General features: G+C 52.7%; 1 protein-coding gene and 1 non-coding gene across 2 annotated transcripts in view; both read left to right on the top strand.

Moving 5' to 3' along the window:
* PRSS16 (serine protease 16) overlaps nucleotides 1-7,842 on the top strand; it is a 37,503-nt gene extending 29,661 nt beyond the window's left edge. The window contains exons 5-15 of the mRNA XM_039224915.1: nucleotides 283-365; nucleotides 830-929; nucleotides 1,480-1,609; nucleotides 2,818-2,941; nucleotides 3,194-3,271; nucleotides 3,349-3,396; nucleotides 3,978-4,268; nucleotides 4,851-4,992; nucleotides 6,818-6,997; nucleotides 7,076-7,230; nucleotides 7,481-7,842. Coding sequence (XP_039080846.1) covers nucleotides 283-365; nucleotides 830-929; nucleotides 1,480-1,609; nucleotides 2,818-2,941; nucleotides 3,194-3,271; nucleotides 3,349-3,396; nucleotides 3,978-4,268; nucleotides 4,851-4,992; nucleotides 6,818-6,997; nucleotides 7,076-7,230; nucleotides 7,481-7,549 — 1,400 coding nt within the window. The 3' untranslated portion in view covers nucleotides 7,550-7,842. The remainder of the gene's footprint in view (nucleotides 1-282; nucleotides 366-829; nucleotides 930-1,479; nucleotides 1,610-2,817; nucleotides 2,942-3,193; nucleotides 3,272-3,348; nucleotides 3,397-3,977; nucleotides 4,269-4,850; nucleotides 4,993-6,817; nucleotides 6,998-7,075; nucleotides 7,231-7,480) is intronic.
* A 5,664-nt stretch (nucleotides 7,843-13,506) lies between these two features.
* Nucleotides 13,507-13,580, top strand: TRNAI-AAU. Its single transcript has one exon. It is a non-coding gene; the product is annotated as a tRNA-Ile (tRNA).
* The last annotated feature ends 5,881 nt before the right edge of the window (nucleotides 13,581-19,461 follow it).

Genomic DNA, 19,461 nt, shown 5'->3' with positions numbered 1-19,461 from the left:
CCCCGGGGGGGGGGGCCGGGGGGGGGGGGGGGGGGGGGGGCCGGGGGGGGGGGGGGGGGGGGGGGGCGGGGGGCCCCCCGGCACCCCCGCCCCGCGGCGGCCCCGGGGGGGTTCTGGCGGGGGGGGCGGGGCGGGGGGGGGGGGGGGGGGGGGGGAAGTGCTGCTTTCTTCTCAGTGTCCCGTCTCTGGGCCCCGGACTCATCTTGTGCCCCTGCGGCCCCCAGTCAGCCCTCTGGTCCTTACTGTGCCCTTGACCGCCCGCGCCCCCCTCTCCTTCCCCAGCCTCCGCTTCCCTGTCCCTCAGGCGCGGAGGTGACCCCCTTCTCCGTGGCCTTCAGATTGAACAGCAAATCCCCCACCAACACGTAGGGCTCACTACTTAGCAGAAATGCGCACGGGCTTTGGAACTAGACCTGCCTCAGAACAGAAACGGGAAGGGACCTAACGAATGAATGGACAAACCACCGTTTCCCACACTTCCTCCGTGCTCAGTGCGCCAGGTCAGCGCACCGAGGCCCTGCTTCCCAATCATCTGCACTCACGACTCACTCTACGCTTAGTATTTCAGTGTAGAGCAAGTGCCCCCCACTGCTGGCCACTACCCTGGACCCTGTAGACACAGAGTGAAAAAGCTGACGAACTGTCTGCTTTTACAGACCTTAACTTCCAGCTGAGGAGACAAACAGGAGGGAAAAGAACACATAACCAGACAAGCCAGTTTCACATACTAGTAATATCTAAAGAAAGACCCATAAGGGAGAGAGACCGCAATGAACTGGGAATAAGGACAGGTCACAACTCTCAGTCCTAACCTTCCCCCGCCCCCCAGCGGTACTGGGTGAACGACCGACACTGGGCCGGCCGGCACGCACCGGTGTTCCTGCATCTGGGGGGCGAGAGCAGCCTCGGGCCTGGCTCAGCGAGCAGAGGTGAGAGGCAGGGGCGGGAAGCAGGTGGGGGCCAGGAAGGGCGCTCTGGGCTGGCATGCGGTGAGGCGGGAGGGCTGCAGCCCCTGATGAAGGTTTGGGGTGAAGGTGGGGTTCATGGGGTCCGGAGCCCACGGCCAAGAAAGAATTCTTGAAGATGTCTTTGGTGCAAAAAGGTGATTTTATTAAAGCACGGGGTGGGGCCCGTGGGCAGGAAGAGCTACACTGGGGTCGTGTAGAAGGGCTGGTTATAGGCCATGGACTTGGGGGAGGTAAAGTCAAAAGGGAAGTTTCCAAAGAGACTTTCACCAGCTAAAGACTCAGTGGAGGCCCAGCTACGGTCAAGCTAAGGTGGGTTTTCCCTCTAGCAAAGCGTTAGCATGAAGACAGTAGGGAGCTCCAACTTCAGGCTATTGATGGGATTGGCTTTTTTGTGTAAACTGGTGGAGACTTACTACCAGTTTAACCATTTGTTTTCTGTCCATCCTTAGTCCTTGGGCAGCCAGGGGAGGCTGAGGAATATCACGCATGTCCCCCCCCCCACTCTTCACAGGGCACCCTGCAGCCCTGGCCCCAGCCTGGGGGGCCCTGGTGATAGGCCTGGAGCACAGGTTTTATGGCCTGAGTATGCCTGCAGGGGGCCTGGACATGGCCCAGCTCCGCTTCCTGTCCAGCCGCCACGCGTGAGTGAGGCCGGGAAGTGCTCGGTGTCAAGGCACTGAGAATGTCTGTATCTTGGCACCTGTGCATCTGGATGGCTCCCCTCCACTGCCTGAAGTCGACCTCTGGGGCTCTGGTCCATGTTTCCCTCTCTCTTTCAGTGTCTTATTCTCTGTCTCTGGGTCTCTGTCCCTCCCTCTTTCTCTCTGGCTATATTTTCATCTTCTCCTGTCTCACTATAGCCACCTGGCCCAGACCAGCAGCATCTGGATGACACAGCCTCCCCACTGGTCTTCAGTTTCTGCCCTTGAGCCCGTCAGTCTCTTGTACGCATGAAGCCACAGTGATGGCCAGAGCAGACACCAGACCACCACTCCCCCAGCTTTCATCTCTCACGGGTCCCCCATCTCACTCAGTCAGTCAGAATCTTCACGGGGCCACGCGGTCCTATTGGCTCTGGGTCCCCGTTACCTCTCTGATCTCCACTTTCTCACACTCACTGGGCTCCAGCTCCGCAGGCTTACAGGCACATTGCTGCCTTGAGCCTGTTTTTCTCTGCAGGGAGCAGGCGTCCCCATCCCTCCTTCACCTCCTCCCCTGGACCCTGCTCCCAGACCCCAGTGCTTCTCAGGACTCACCTCTCCTGGTCTCTCTGTCGGTGTCTGTCTCTGCCTTTCTCCGACTCCTTCTTGCCTCCATCTCTCCCTATCTCCACCTGTATCTCTGTGCCGCCACTGTTCTCTGTCTCCCGAGGTTTTCACAAGCTAAGTTTCTAAGTGCGGTAGGAAGGCATTAAGTGCAACCTGCTTCAGAAAGTCCGGGAAGACACTTAGAAGCACCTGGAAAAGAGGATGTTAGACACATGGCAACCTGTCCATTTCTGATGGTGTCTCCTCTTCCTCCAGGGGCCCCCAGCCCCTCCCTGCATCCGTCAGGTTTCCTGCCTGCACTGCCTGGAAGACCGACCCTCCCTCCCCCCTGTGGCCCACATTGAGGAAGGTGGAGGCGATCGGGAGGTGGGGGGGCTCCTCCGGCCCAGATCGGCACTTGCTGAGATCAGGGCTCAAACAGCCAGTGACAAGGGCCCTGGCTTCTGACCAGACGCCCCCGACCCGCACCCCCACCCCATTCGGGTCTCTGGATCCCCGCCCGTGCAGGAGGCATCCTCGGGATTCCCAGAGATTCGAGTCGATTCTCGGGGATTCCCACCGCGCCTGCCCCCTGTCCCTAGGCTGGCTGACGTGGCCTCCGCCCGCCTCGCACTTGGCCGCCTCTTCAACGTCTCCTCCTCCAGCCTCTGGATCTGCTTCGGAGGCTCCTACGCCGGCTCCCTGGCTGCCTGGGCCCGGCTCAAGGTCCCCGGGACTCTCAGGGCGGGCTGGGGGCGGGGCCCTGTCTCGGGTGGCTGGGGTACCCCCTCCCCCCAGGCACCCCCACACACCCTCCTCTGCTCCCCGAAGGGCTTTCCACAAGCTGCCATCTCCAGGGTTCACGTGTAGAGCGGATAGACTTGCCTGCGACTGCAGTGCGGGCAGATGACACGGGGGCGGCGGGGCCGGGGTCCCAAGGCCTCGGCCCCCACGCTGACGACGGCTGTCCTCCCCCAGTTCCCCCACCTCATTTTCGCCTCTGTCGCCTCCTCCGCTCCGGTGCGGGCGGTGCTGGATTTCTCCGAGTATAACCAGGTGAGGGCGGCGGGCGGCGGGCGCAGGGTCCTCGCGGCGGGGGGTCCCCGATACCTCCTCCCGCGCTCCCTCCACAGGTGGTGTCCCGAAGCCTGACGAGCGCGGCTGTCGGAGGCTCCCCGGAGGTAGCACACGGGGCCAGTCCGCGGGGGTAGTGGGACGGGAGGCCTCGGAAGGTGGGGGAGAGAAAAACGGTGAAGTCTGCAAGGTGGCGGGGTCGGAGGAAGGACCGAGACCAGGAACTGGGGCGGATTTGGGGACGCGGAACAGAGAGAAGGGGCAGGGCTGATGAGGGGCGGGGCCCGGCGGGGACGACCCTATCTGTAGGGCGAGGCTCCGCGAGGGGCGGGACCAAGGGGGGACGGCCCTATCAGGAGGGCGAGCTCAGCGCGGGGCGGGGCCGCTGGGGACAACCCTGTAAGGAGGGCGAGGCTCAGCGCGGGGCGGGACTTGGGGCGACGACCCTATCAGGAGAGCGAGGCTGGGCGCGGGGCGGGGCCTTGAGGGACAGCCCTATCAGAAGGGCGAGGCTCCGCCACGGGCGGGGCCCGAGGAGACGGCCGGGAGGAGCACAGTCAAGGGGCGGGGCCTCGGGCGGGACCTCTGAGGAAGTGGGGCGCTGGGGCTAGGACTCGGGGTCCTGGGCCGAGAGAGGTGAGAGCCAGGACCCCGAGTCCTCGCCAGCGGGGCCCCTCGCTCCTCGCAGTGCCGGGCGGCGGCGGCCGCGGCCTTCGCGGACGTGGAGCGGCGGCTGCGCGCGGGCGGGGCGGCGCGCGCGGCGCTACGGGCGGAGCTGGGCGCCTGCGCGCCGCTGGGCCGCGCCGAGGACCGGGCGGAGCTGCTGGGGGCGCTGCAGGCGGTGGTGGGCGGCGCCGTGCAGTACGACGCGCAGGCGGGGGCGCCGCTGAGCGTGCGGCGGCTGTGCGGGCTCCTCTTGCAAGACGCGGGCAACCGCAGCCACTCCGCGCCCTACCGCGGGCTCCGGCGGGCAGCGCAGGTGAGCGGCCTGGGTGAGTCCGCCGGCGGGGCGCCTGCTCCGCTGCGCCACCCGGGGCGGGTGTGACCCCTTCGGACCGTGGCCTCCCCGTCCGTGAGGTTGGGGGGGGGGGTGACGCCCCAGGGCCCGGGGAGGTGCGGAGAAGTCGGGCGGGGGAAGCGCGCGCTCTGCAGGGGTTAGCGGCTACGACTGGTCCCTATGCGCGTCCTGTCCGGTCGCTCCCGGGCCTGCCCCGGAGTCCGGCGCTCCGCAGGTGCTCCCGTAGCGTTTACGGAAGGAGCGAAGGAATGAAGCCCTGGGTACACAGCTCTCCTAGAGCCCGGATTCCAGCCTCGGGATCCGCGGCCAGAAACAGCTGTTCCAAGAGATGGTCACTCGCCCAGGGTCTCACAGTCACCTAGTGCCTTCACCTCTAACCCACAGGGACCCAGGCACCCTCTCGCCCAGACCCCTGACTCCCAGGAGAGCTCCGGAGTTCTTCGGACCTTGGACTTGTAGGGACCTGTGTGTGCTTTCAGGCCCTGGGCCCTGACTCGCTGGGACAGGAGGAGTTTACCTGTGTGTGTGTGGATTGTCCCCTAGGTCGTCATGCACAGCCTGGGCCAGAGATGTCTAAGCTTTTCCCGAGCAGAAACAGTGGCACAGCTGAAGGTCACGGAGTCCCAAGTGTCCGGTGTGGGCGACCGCCAGTGGCTGTACCAGACTTGTACTGAGTTCGGCTTCTGTGAGTGGCCCGCCCCCCTGTCCCGGAAACGTCCATTCTGCTCCGTGCTGGGACAGGCTGCCTCCCCGTCTGGACTTGCTTCTATTTCCACAGGACACTGGCCACGCTGCCAGTTTTAGCCGCAGGTGTGGGGCTAGAGGGCACACAGCTGTCGTAGAATGTGCCAGAATCGCTCACACACACAGCCCTCACACGAGTGGTTGTCCCTGCACTCTGCTTTTTGTGTCCCTGTCCCAGGAGCGGCCCCACCCTCTCCCTAGTCACTGGCCTAGAAACCCTCGCACGTTTTACATGCCTCCTTCCTTTTGTCCGGTAGCCTGTCCACCAGAGTCCTGCCCACTAGACAGCCTCCGGTTCACCCCAACCCCCTTTCTACTCCCAGCTCTGCTGCCCTGGTGGAGGCCCCCATCCCCTCCTGCTGGATCCCTGACACCACCTCCTCTCTGGTCTCCAGGATTTCATTTCACCCCTACCATCCAGTCCCCTCACCTAGAGAGATTTTTCTAAATATGACCTTGTCCTTCCTTCCGTGGCTCCCCAGTGACCCTGGGGCAGGGTTGCCAAATATGATACAGGACGCCCAGTTACATTTGAATTTGAGAAAACTTTTGTTTTAGTGTGTGTCCCAAAATTACATGAGACATACTTATACTAAAAAAGTATTTGTGAACTGAAATTCAACGTTAATTGGACATCCTGTAATTTTACTTGCTCAGTCTGGGTCCCCTACTCCAGAGTTAAGTTCAAATCTTTTCCCATCTCCTGAAGGCAATGAAGATATGATTTAAAGCGAAGCATTCAAATTCTAGTTCCACCATTTCATAGCTATATGATCTTGGGCAAATAACCTAAGCTCTCTCTCTGTGCCTTAGTTTCCAGTCTGTAAAATGGGAGTAATAGTAGTGCCTCCCATAATCCTGTTTCCAGGATTAAAGGAGATAATATATGTAACATGCTAAGAATAACACCAGGACACAATAAGTACTCCCTAAGTACTAATTATAATTACTCTTCCAACACTACATATTCTGACCCTCAAATACACCAGTTTTCCTGACCCCTCAGGAACTTTGCACATACTGTTCCCTTTGCTGGGATTACTCAGCTTCCTCTCATCACACAGTTTATTCGTCTTCAAGTCTCAGTACCAGATGCCGCCTCCTCAGGGAGCCTTACCTGACTGCTGGAAAGAGGCCCGCTTCCTTCCCCCCGCCCCCCCCAGCTCCGTGTTTGTCTCCTTAGCGCTTTGCTGTCTCATCCTACAGACCCCATTTCCCTTCTCCCCCGTGCACCGCGAGCCCTGTGATGGCACAGCCTGGGACAGTATTGTGTCCCCCATTCCGTTCCCCCATGCGTGTGAGCAGACAGTACGTATCGTTACCTGGTGAAGAAAGGAGTGGGTGAACGTGAGGCTAAGGGAGTTAGACTTAGCCTGGGGGCGCGGGGGAGCTAAGGATCCTAAGCAAGGGAGACACGGTCCAATTTGTGCTTTAATCCTGCGCTCCTGGTCCCTCCGGACCTGTGTGCACGCTGTCCCCCTGTTCATGCTGCTTTCTCTTCCATCTTCCTGTTCCTTAAGCTTTTATCCCTGGCAGCGGCCCGTCCTGAAGCCTCTCAGGCCAGCTCTGGGATCCCTGGCAGCCCAGGCCTCCCAGCCCCCCCCCCCCCATGACCAGTCTGGGCTGTCCCGGTCTGTGGGCTGGAGCTTCTCTCTGCCAGGATTGGGAGCTTACCCAAGGGGGGTAGGGCCTGCCTGGGTCAGCACCAGGGGAGGCCCTGTAATGACTATTAAAGGCCGTGTGCCCCACACTATATCCCCCCCCAGATGTCACCTGTGAGGACCCCAGCTGCCCGTTCTCCCAGCTCCCAACGCTGCCCTCCCAGCTCGAGCTCTGTGAGCAGGTGTTCGGGCTCTCCAGCTCCTCCGTAGCCCAGGCCGTGGCCCAGACCAACTCCTACTACGGCGGCCAGACCCCAGGGGCCACCCGCGTCCTGTTCGTTAATGGTGAGCGGCCCTCAGAACCTTGACCCCTGGGTGGGCACCTAACTCCGGCGCGGCATGCCATTCCTCCTTCCTTTCTAGGGGACACGGACCCCTGGCACGCACTAAGCGTGACAGCAGCCTCGGGGCCCTCGGAGTCCTCGGAGTCCGCCCTCCTCATCCCGGGTGCTTCCCACTGCGTGGACATGGCACCCGAGACGTCGTCGGACTCCTCCAACCTCCGCCTGGGGCGCCAGGTCAGAGGGCTGCGGCTCTGGGCAGTTAGCATCTCATTTGCATGTTGGTTTGCATGTCCCTGCCCTCCGCAAAATTAGCATTCGTTTGCATGTTGATTTGCATGCCCCTGCCCTCTGCGAAATTAGCATCTTGTTTGCATGTTGATCTGCATGTCCCTTCCCTCCGCGAAATTAGCATCTCGTTTGGGTGTTGATTTGCATGTCCCTGCCCTCCATTCCCTGGAATCTGACTTCAAGCGTCTCCCCGCAGAGCATCGTCAGGCGGCTGCAGACCTGGCTCGGGCTGGCACAGCGGAGCCAGACGACGGGCGGGAGCTGAGGGCCCGGACCCTCGCCACTGCCACTCCGCGCACGTGGCCACCTTGTTCCCTGGACGGGAGAACGGAGCTTGTTTCGAAAGAGGAAATTCCCAGGAATCTGGTCTGCACACAACCGACTTGTTGCTGCCAACCTCGTCACTCCTGAGAGCGACCAGCAGTATAAGAGGAGGAGTATTCTCACTGTGAATATTGGTATTTCATTTTATTTTGCAGGGAGCATTTTATTAACTGTTTCTTGGTTATCTTTTTTTATTGTTTAAAGTATCTTGCAGTAAAGCCTCTTCGTGAAATATAATTCTGGACCCACCTCCCATTGATTTTTTTTCCCTACTTTCAAAAGCAGAGCGACCTTGGTAGATTCCTAGGGTGCGGAAGGGACAGGGAGTCAGCTTCTGGCTTGGTCTGCTCAGGCTGCGATAACAGAACACTGGGGATTGGGTGGCTTATAAACAACAGGTGCTTATTTCACACAGTTCTGGAAGCTGTGAAGTGTGGCATCAGGACGCCAGAAAATCAGGTGTCTGGTGAGAGCACCTGGTTCACACTCAGTGGGCTTCTCTCTGGGGCAGGGGAGAGGCAGAGAGAGAGCAGGCCTCACGGTGAGACCTGAACCCTGGAGCCCGGCCTCACGATCATGAGGTCATGACCTGAGCCAAAATCAAGAGTCTAGGCACTTAACCGACTTTGCCACCCGGGCGCCCCGAGGAATATTGGTATTTTAAGTCAGATGTCACATGTGCGGCAGCTCAAATTCTGCTGGGCTCCTGGGCCACCGGGCTCGCTGCCGCACCCCTCCCTCCCGACTCAGGCGTGTGCCTGCTTCTCCCTGTCCTCATGCGCCCCGTCTTCCTCGGGCTCTTGCTTTCTCCTTGTCTCTTGTCTGTCTCGGCTCTCTCCTGTTTCTCTGAATATCCTCATTTCGATCTCTGTGTGTGTCATTCTGTCCCTGTGTTTACCTCTGTGACCTGTGTCAGTCCGTGTCCCGCTTCGCCTCCTCTCCAACTTGTCTGCCCTGCCTAGTGCGCCTCTGCCTCAGTTCCCCTCTCCAGACTCTCCCTTCTCTCCTCGCGCCTTCTCCGCCTCTCAGGCCTTTTCTGTTTCTCCCCTGCCGTTTAATCTTTGCCCTTCTCTCCCCGCCTCCTCATCTCCCTCCCTGCCCTTCACTCAGCCGTTTCCCACCCTGGTGTTCAGGGCCCTGGTCAAGCCTCCCCGATAGGGGAGCCCCGGGGTGTGCGGGGGTGCGCCCGCTCGCAGGGGTGCCTGCTCAGCCGCGGTTCCCTCGCTCCGGGCGAGGTCCTGGGAACGGGCAGGGGGCAGCCAGCCGGGGAGGCGAGCGCCTGGGGCGCTGGGGAGGGCAGAGGCGACCAGTCAGGACAGGGTGAGGGCTTGGTGCAGAAGCCGCGAGCCCGCCGTGCGGTGAGGAACCCTGACCGTGTCCCGCTGACCCCGGCCTCGGTCACCGGGTCGCCCTGGGCGGGACGGCCCCCGTCTGTATGTTCAGCACGCGCCCCGCGGTCCCACACGTGGTGGGTGCGCAGTGTCTGTGCGGCGTGAAGGAAGGAGGTCTAACGTCGCGCTTCGCACGCTCTGCCGGAGGCAGCTGCCCGCACTCTCCTTTGCAAACTTCTCACCCTGACACCTGAATGGCCCCGGATTTGGGGCCCCGCCGCCTCAGGCATTCTCAGAGCTGCCCCAGCGTGTGCAGGGCGCCAGGCTGAGCACCCCCGCCCGGGTGCTGAGCTCACCTGGGGGTCGGCAGGGGTCTGCGGCCTGAGCCCCGGCTGGGCAGCCTCCTTTTATTCAGCGGAGACTGCTGTAGACCAGCACTAGCGTCTGTAGGGGTCTGAATTCGGGGAGGATGGAAACTTCCAGGTACTCTCCCTTCCTGGGGTCCTTGGCCCCTACTCGGCCCCTACTATCCACTCTTTCTGCAGACTGTGGTGATTCCTGCAAAAGGTAAATCAGGTCACCTCTGCTAAAAGCCCTCCAAACGCTTCCCACTAGACCTGGAATAAAGTCGGAAATCCTCCCCGGGGCTACGTACGGGCCCTTCGGACTTTCCCTTTTGACTCTTCCAGGACAGAGCCTGACGCGGGGCTCGAACCCACGAACCGCAAGATCATGACCTAAGCAAAAGTCGGACGCTCAACCGACTAAGCCACCCAGGCGCCCCTCCCTCAATGACTTTTAAATGACTGCCTCCTCCTTAACATTCAGGATCAACTCCAATGTCACCTCCAGGAGGCCTTTGCTGACTGCTTCTGTGTCCGAGTCACTCCCTGTCACATTACCTCTTTTACATGCTTCCTAGCCACAAGCACCACCTGAAATTACCTTATTTTCTTTCTAGTTCAGCCCCTCTGTACTAGAATGCACTAGAATGCGCCGTCCCCGAGCCAGGGGACGGTGCCCTCCTGGTATGCACGGCCCTGTGAGTTCGTGTTTCACAGCCTGTGCCGTTTTCACGTGGCCTTGGTGTTCCAGAAGCCCAAGTCTCCTGGTCTACTGGCTCAAAGAGCACAAAGCTCTTCTCAGGAGCAAGACAGCTGCTAACTTTGCGGTCCTCCGGACTGTGGCTTTCCTTCGCCAGCGACGCCCTCTATCCTATAAAATATGTGAACTTGAATGAGAATAAACAGTCTCGAGAATGTAGACACACTGTGTTCTGAGGGTCACTGGTTTGACCCACATACATTCCACCTGGAAGCGGGGCCATGTGGGACTCCTTACCTTCCCTGGAAGCTTGTGCGCCGGTGTGGGTGCAGCACGGCCTTATCCGGGGCGAGAACCCCAGGGGCGTCGAGCAAATGCCTGTTCTATGCACCCTCACCAGCGCCTGCGCCCCGCACCACACAAACCCCTCACACTGAGGCTAGAGAAGAGCAAAGGTGGAGGACGGGTACTTCCTGCTCCAAAGACTGCCTACTAAGCTGCAGCAGTGAAGACGATGTGGTTTGGGCATTACACACACATAAGCAGACAGATCAGTGGGGCAGGGCGGAGTCCAGAAGCAGACTCACACACACACACACACACACACACACACACGGGCACCACACACACACAATTTTCTTTTTTTTCTTTCACAGTTTATTGTCAAGTTGGTTTCCTTATAACACCCAGTGCTCATCCCCACAAGTGCCTTCCTCCACGCCCATCACCCCCTTTCCCCTCCCCCACACCCCCATCAGCCCTCACTTTGTTCTCGGCATTCAAGAGTCTCTCATGGTTTGCCTCCCTCCCTCTCCCCAAGTATTTTTCCCCTTCTCCTCCCCCACGGTCCTCTGTTAAGTTTCTCCTGTTCCACGTATAAGTGAAAACATATGGTATTTGTCCTTCTCTGCCTGACTTACTTCGCTCAGCATAACACCCTCGAGTTCCATCCACATTCCTACAAATGGCCAGATTTCATTCTTTCTCATCGCCATGTAGTATTCCATTCTATGGATAAACCACATCTTCTTGATCCATTCGTCCATTGATGGACATTTAGGCTCTTTCCATGATTTGGCTCTTGTTGAGAGTGCTGCTATGAACATTGGGGTACGTGTGCTCCTATGCCTCAGCATTTCTATATCCCTTGGGTAAATTCCTAGCAGCGCTATTGTTGGGTCATAGGGGAGTTCTAGTGTTAATTTTTTGAGGAAACTCCACACTGTTTTCCAGAGGGGCTGTACCAGTTTACATTCCCACCAACAGTGTAGGAAGGTGCCCGTTTCTCCACATCCTCGCCAGCATCTAGANAGTTTACATTCCCACCAACAGTGTAGGAAGGTGCCCGTTTCTCCACATCCTCGCCAGCATCTAGAGTTCTCTGATTTGCTCATTTTAGCCACTCTGACTGGCGTGAGGTGGTATTTCAGTGTGGCTTTGATCTGCATTTCCCTGATGGGCATTGTTTCATGTGTCTGTTGGCCATCTGGATGGCCTTTGGAGAAGTATCTATTCATGTCTTCTGCCCATTTCTTTACTGGATTCTTTGTTTTTCGGGTGTGGAGTTTGGTGAGTTCCTTATAGATTTTGGATACTAGCCCTTTATCCAATATGTCATTTGCAACTATCTTTTCCCATTCCATCGATTGCCTATTAGTTTTATTGATTGTTTCCTTTGCTGTGCAGAAGCTTTTTATCTTGATGAGGTCCCCATAGTTCATTTTTGCTTTTGAGTCCCTTGCCTTTGGGGATGTGTCAAGAAATTGCTGCAGTTGAGGTCAAGGGGGTTGTTTCCTGCTTTCTCCTCTAGGGTTTTGGTGGTTTCCTGTCTCACATTCAGGTCCTTTATCCATTTTTAGTTTATTTTTGTGTATGGTGTGAGAAAGAGATCTAGTTTCGTTCTTCTGCATGTTGCTGTCCAGTTCTCCCAGCACCATCTGTTAAAGAGGCAGTCTTTTTTCCATTGCATACTCTTTCCCGCTTTGTCAAATTAGTTGGCCATACATTTGTGGGTCCAATTCTGAGTTCTCTATTCTATTCCATTGGTCTATATGTCTGTTTTTGTGCTGATACCATACTATCTTGATGATGACAGCTTTGTAGTAGAGGCTAAGGTCTGGGATGGTGATGGCTCCCATTTTGGTTTTCTTCTTCAATAGTACTTTGGCTATTTGGGGTGTTTTGTGGTTCCATACAAATTTTAGGATAGTTTGTTCTAGTTTTGAGAAGTATGCTGGTGCAATTTTGATTGAGATTGCATTGAATGTTTAGATTGCTTTGGGTAGTAACGACATTTTCACAATATTTATTCTTCCAATCCATGAGCATGGATTGTTTTTCCATTTCTTTGTGTCTTCTTCAATTTCCTTCATAAGTTTTCTATAGTTTTCATTATACAGATTTTTTTAAAATATTTTTTTATTTATTTCTAGGAGAGCGAGAGAGACAGTGTGAGCAGGGGAGGGTCAGAGAGAGAGGGAGATACAGATTCTGAAATAGGCTCCAGACTCTGAGCTGGCAGTCAGCACAGAGCCCGATGCGGGGCTCGAACCCACGAGCCGCGAGATCATGACCTAAGCGAAAGTCAGACACTTAACCGACTAAGCCACCCAGGCGCCCCTATACAGATCTTTTATATCTTTGGTTAGGCCTATTCCTAGGTAGTTTATGGTTTTTTTGTGCAATTGTGCAATTAATTTTCTACAAAGATGCCAATGCAAATCAGTTGAGGAAGTCTTTAAAACAAATGATCCTGGAACAATTGGATATGCTGTAGACCTTCTCTCAATCTCTTTTGCGAACTTCTTTGCAACTTGATATCGGAATGGGTCTCGGTTTGGTGCAGAGTATTTTCTCTTCCCAAGCATTCTTTGAGCTTCCCAGCTAAGAGGAAAAGACTAACCTCACCCCTATCTCATACCATACTCAAAAATTAATACAAGGGTATCATAGATGTAAGGCTAAAACTATAAAACAGGAAAATTACTTATGACCTTGTAGTAGGCAAATATTTCTTAGAGAGGAAAGAATAGCATAAAATACGTTAAAAAGGGAGCAAATTGACATTACCAAAAGGATACATTGGCATTATCAAAATTTAAAACTTCTCATAAAAAAACTTGCAATTAAAAAACATCATTAAGAAATGGAAAGAGAAGGAAAAGTCTCAAGGGAAACATTCACACTACATACGTGTGACAAAGGATCTGCGTCCAGATTGAAGAACTCCTGGAAACCAATTTCAAAAAGACACGTAGGTCGGAGAAAGGAAGCCCCGCCCGGCCGCTTTGGTCCAAATCCTTTTGGGTCAGAACTGGGATCTGAGGAAGACCTGGGAGAGGAAAGTTCTCCCATTCAAGCCACATATTAAACTTCTCTGCTTCCCCCCACCCCTGTCTCCCATTTTCCTCCCCCTTCCCCTCCTCTCTACCCCCCTCCCCTTCTCCTCCCTTCCCAACTTAAAGAAACTGTATCTCTGATTTTTGTTTACATCCCTATAGTAGGGGCACCCCTCACAGCATGTGGCCGGTTAGCTCAGTCGGTTAGAGCGTGGTGCTAATAACGCCAAGGTCGCGGGTTCGACCCCCGTACTGGCCATAGATGGGTCTGTTTTATCCTACGTGTGCGAGGTTCCCCTACACCCACCTGACCTTGGAGGAGACCCTGATGCTGAATGGTGAGAGAGCTTGGATCTCCAGTCTTGTTATTATTTCTCTAAGAAGTAACAAACGAAAGCTAAAATGGGGAGTATTTTTAAAAGACACTGAATAAAGTAGAGCCGGCACATTCAGGGGAGGCGGGGCCGGGAAGAGGGAGAATTTCTGGCTCGTGTTGGGGGGAAAAAATACTGAATTGGTTTTGGCTTCTGTGACACTTTCAGCAAAGACTGAGAAGGTAGCTTTTGGTGGCCGGTTAGCTCAGCTGCTTAGAGCGCGGTGCTAGTAAGACCAAGGTTGTGGGTTTGAGCCCCGTACTGGCCACTGCGGGGTGGCTTTTGCTACGTTTTGCTACGTTTATAGGGGTGGGGTGCGGTGGGGGGACTGGGTTCAGTTCTGGACTCCTCCCCAGGCCTCAACCAATGCGGAATTTAGAGACTGAACACAGTTCTCTGACTTCCCTGCTTTAGTAGGTCCTTGCCTGATTTCCGTCCACAAAGGTCATCATCAGTGACTTGGCAAAGGAAAAAGAAAAGATCCCCTTTGTGCGATTTTTTTTTCCATTGGGAAACTGATTCTTGCAATGAAAACTGACCTGTTTGGATTATTTCCAACTGGGAAGAAATTATAAGACCCACCTGTGCTTTGTGGGCGTCCACACTTGGGGCTTCACTGGTTGAGAGATGAAACGAGATGTTTCAAATGCCGTGTGGGAAGCAGGTTCTTATTAACATCGACCCAGGAGGAAAGAAAGGCAGCTTCGTTGTAAACATTCTGACAGCAGGCTCATCGTTAAAACCTTTACCTTGGAGGTAAAAATATGTCGATGTGTTTCAAAGTTAGAAAATATTAAAAGGTACAGTGAAAGTCTCCTGTTCGTGTGCCTCGTGCACCCGATACTGATTTCCAACTTCCATAGGAGGCCGCTTGGGTATCTTCCCGGTTCTCTTTGCACAGCAAATATTTACAAAAGCCCTTGTTTTCTCTTCTTCCCATAAAAGTGTCAGCATATGTGCTTGATTTGCCTTCTTCACTTAGCCACGTAAGGTGGAATCTTTATATTTTCAGTGTTTTGAGAGCTTTCAAGTAGCACTTTCAATATTGTGCCTTTGGCAAAATTAAAGCGTACTTTTTTAAAAAAAAAGTTGGCATATTCAGCAGAAGTTGAATCTGAAACGTTCTAACCTTTTGTATCACTGTAGAGGGAATGCACACAAGGAGGGAGCTTTGGGAAACTTGAGAACAGGGGGAAATGACCTCCATAATGTTGAAACAAAGCACTTTCTGCCCAAGCTCCTGAGCATTAACAGAGCTCCTAAAGAAAATCATGTATCATTAACAATTTTTTTTAATCGCTCTGAAGAGCCAAAAATTAAGTCCTCCATTAAGAGAAACCTTGGGCTGCACGTACCCCCAATCCCAGTCCCAATCTCAGACTGTTCAAGGCTAAAGCCATCCCCGGACCGCCCTCAGTTCAGCTAATCAAAAAACATTCCTATGGTCTGAGTCAAGGCTGGGAACTGCAGATACAAACTAGCCAATTTCTCACCGCTTGCCTGAACCCCACGTGGGCCCTTTGAACTCACCTCGTAATTGGTCATTTTCAAAGGATTCTCAAAAGTCATGATTGGGTCCCACCAAAAGTAATGAACACCTCGCAGATACTGAATGGTCAAAGCTGTAATTGTAATTGGTGCTTATGTGATGATGTTACACGTACTGTAACACCCCCATCCCTTACTCCTTAAAAACCCTGTTCGCTATTGTTCTTGGCTTCATCTTGCTGCCACGACACCGGTAGGCAGATGAGCCCCTGCTCGAGCTTGTAATAAAGACCCTTTTGTATTTGCATCGGTGTCGGCTCCTTGGAGGTCTCTGGGAACTCGCGAATCAGGCACAACAGCTCCATTCTTCAGAATGCAATAAGTAATTCGCTGCTGTTCTGTGTCTGGTAGATATCAGAGATGTGTGATGATGTGAAAAAAGCAGAATTCAAAACTGTGCGTAAGATTCGATTCTTTTTCGTTTTCATTTTAAAACTTTTATTTTGGGATGGCTCATTATGGGATGATTTACATACAATAAAATGCACCCATTTTTACTGTAGAATTTGGTGAGTTTTAACATATTTATTCACACAAGTAACAACTGTCGCAAAGTAGAGAATATTTCCATGATCCCCAAAGGCTCCTCTGTGTTCTCTGGTGGTAAGAATAATGTCCCCCCTCCAAAGATGTGCACCTCCTAATCCCTGAAGTCTATGAATATACTATTTTGCGTGGCAAAAGGGATGTTGCAAATATGACTAAGTTAAGGATCTTAAAATGAGGTGATTTTCCTGAGTTATCTAGATTGGGTCCAGTGTAATCACAGGGGTCCTCCTTGTAAGAGGGGTCAGGGTCACAGTGTAGCAGGAATCTCGCACAGAAAGACATTGAGGCTTTTCTTTCCAGGAAGCAACTTTTTTCCAGCCGGCGTCACTCTGTTGGGTTTGTACCCAAAGAACTGAGCCCCGAACACCACGTAGCGTGGTTTTTTAATATATTTCTTACTTCTTTGTCTCCCATATATGGTAACACACTAACATGCAGTCTGATTAACGTGGTCTCATGTCACAAGGTCGTGAGGGATGTCATCACATACATATAGCCAGGTCGCCTTGAGATGTTCTTTTTTTTTTTCTTTCTTTCTTTAGGGAGGGGACCCTACCACAACAGAAGGAGATGCGACAAAGAAATAGAGGTTGGAGAGGTGCAGGGCTGTTAGCCAAAGAATGCCAGCAGCATCTGCAAGTCTGACAAAGCAAGGAAACAAAATTCCTTCTAGAGCTTCTGGAAGGAACGCAGCACCGCTGACCCATATTGGACTGACCCCCAGAACAGGAAGAAAGTGAGTGTGTGTTGTTTTCAACCTCAGAATTTGTGGTAATTTGTTACAATCACAAAGGAAACTCACACACACAGCCCTTCTAGTCTGTTACACCTCCTGCCTGGCGACTAGGGATCTTTCTATTGTGATGGCTTTGCCTTTCCAGGAATTTCTTACAAACCATAGACTATGCAGTCTTGTGTTCCTGGCTTTCTTTGCTCAGCCTGATATTTTTGAGATTCTTTCATGTTGCATGTCCCAGTCACTTGCTCAGTTTTCTTGCTGAATCGTACTCCCTGTGACATATCAGCATCAGTTTTCCGTTCACATGTGAATGGACTTTTTCATTTCTGGCTGGTTATTAATGGGGCTGCTATGAAGATTAATGTCACAAGTCTTTGTGTGGACATATGTTGTATTAGTCAGGCTTCTCCAGAAAAAGAGAGAGAGAGATCTTAAGGAACTGGCACAGGCAGCTGTGAGGGTTGGGCAAGCCCACATCTGCGGGGTAGATGAGCAGAGTGGACACCCAGGAAAGCCCTGAGCTTATAACTCCAGTCTAAAAGCAAGATGCTCAGCCGGGTAAGTGCCTGACTCTTGCTTTTGGCTCAGGGCATGATACCGCAATTCATGGCGTCGAGACCCACATCAGGCTCTGTGCCGACAGTGTGGGGCCTGCTTGGGACTTTCTCTCTCCCTCTCTCTCTCTGCCCCTCCCCCGCTAGTGCAAGCACACACTCTCTGTCTCTCAAAAGAAATACATTTAAACAAATTTTTAAAGTGCGCCGGCAAAATTCCTTCTTCCTCAGGAGAGGAAGGTCCTTTTTCTTTTAAGGTCTTCAACGATTGGATGAGGCCCACTCGCATTATGACGGGTAATTCACTTTACTCAAAACCTACTGGTTTATTTTTTTTAATGTTTTATTTATTTCTAGGAGAGAGAGAGAGAGAGAGAGAGACAGCGTGAGCAGGGGAGGGTCAGAGAGAGAGGGAGTCACAGACTGAAACAGGCTCTAGGCTCTGAGCTGGCAGTCAGCACAGAGCCCGACGCGGGGCTCGAACCCATGAACCGCGAGATCATGACCTAAGCTAAAGTCAGAGGCTTAACCAACTAAGCCACCCAGACACCCCATGAACCTACTGGTTTAAATGTTAATCTCATCCAAAAAAATATCTTCGTAGCAACATCTAAACTAGTGTTAGACCAAATATGTGGAGACTGTTGCCTAGGCTTGTTGACACATAAAATTACCCAGCAATGTTTTCATATTCTTTGGGGTAAATACCTAGGAGTGGAACTGCTGGGTCATTTGGTCAATGTATGTGTGGCTTTATAAGAAGCTCCCAAATGTTCTCCAGAATGGTAAGGCCATTTTACTTTCCAAACAGTACTTCAGGAGAGCCCCATTTGCTCTAGACCTCTCCAACGTTTGGTATTGTCAGACTTTTACACAGTAGACAGCCTATTTAAACCATTTAAAAAGACTTAAAGTATTCTCTTAGTGTGGTCTTGACATTCCCCATAACTAATAATGAGCATTTTTCATATATTTATTAGCTATTTATATATCCTCTGTTTTGAAAGTATGTTCATGGGGCGTCCGGGTGGCTCAGCCGGTTGGGTGTCCAGCTTTGGCTCAGGTCATGATCTCGCGGTTGGTGGGTTCGAGCCCCGTGTCCGGCTCTGTGCTGACAGCTCAGAGCCTGGAGCTGCTTCAGATTCTGTGTCTCCCTCTCTCTCTGACCCTCCCTTGCTCGTGCTATCTCTCCTTCTCAGAAATAAAAAAAACATTAAGAAAGAAAAAGTGTTCAGGTCTTTCACATATGTTTTTCTTGGGTAGGGCAATCTAATACTGAGTTGTAAGAGTCCTTTACATATTCTGGACCCAAGTCCTTTCTCAGTTACGTATCAGAACATTGTCACAGTCCATGATTTACCTTTTCACTTACGGTAACATTTAATCAGATGTATTTTATAATTCAGGCAAAGATATCCCAAGATGTCTTTGCACCCTCCATGGTCATGATCTCCTGGGGTTTTGTTTTGTTTTGTTTTACTCAGAACTACATAAGTTAGTGCTTCCGTTTAAGTCGATAATCTATTTTCAGTTAATTTTTATATTTACTACTATTTGAGATACAGGTCAAAGTTAATTTTCTCCCATATGGCTATCCTGCTCTAGCACCATCCATCACATGGGAAACTCTGTCGAAAGTCCATTTATTTTATATGTCTGTACCTGTATTTTTGAAGTCTCTATGTTATCCCATTAATCCAAGTTTCTTGTGACATCTAGGGTGCTGTCCGTGGTTGTTCTAACAGTTACCCTAACGCTCGTGTTTCCCCCGTCTAGTTACCCTTATATAATTTGGTACCCCCCCCCCGTCTTCTTGGCATCCCCAAAGAAGTTTCTTTAATCTTGGTGGGATGAGCCTGTCCTACTGTAGAACTTCCGCGGAGAGTCCAGCGTGTGCAGGCTCAACCCTTCCTCCTGACCCCTGAGGACCAGCGTGGCTACGTATGCAGCGCTTGCTTCACGCTTCTGTTTCTTTTTTTTTTTTAATGCTGATCTTAGTTTTTTTATTCCTCTTCAGAAATCTGATGCTGCACTTCTTCTATTTACAGAAACTTCCTGGATTATAGATTTAATTATTATTACATTTTATTGGCCCTCTTTTTCTTTCTTTTAGAAACTCTAATCACTCATATTTTGGATTTTCTTTGCCTGCTTTTTATTTAAATCATTTTTATCTGACCCATTCTACTTCTTTCTTGATCTCCTTTTCAGTTTCTTGGCACTTTCTCTTCAGTTCCTGGCAGCAAACATTTACGTGGTAAATTACTCTCCTTGTGCGCCTTGTAATGTAGCCTTCGTTTCTGATGTGATGTTTCTTTTTTTCTCACATTTTTTCTACATTCAACCAACTTTCATGTCATTTCTTCCCATTTTTGT

This window comes from Hyaena hyaena, unplaced genomic scaffold (assembly GCF_003009895.1).
Source record: "Hyaena hyaena isolate Hyena2069 unplaced genomic scaffold, ASM300989v1 scaffold_1826, whole genome shotgun sequence".
NCBI classification, from domain to species: domain Eukaryota; kingdom Metazoa; phylum Chordata; class Mammalia; order Carnivora; family Hyaenidae; genus Hyaena; species Hyaena hyaena.
This window is presented reverse-complemented; position numbering and strand designations above follow the sequence as displayed.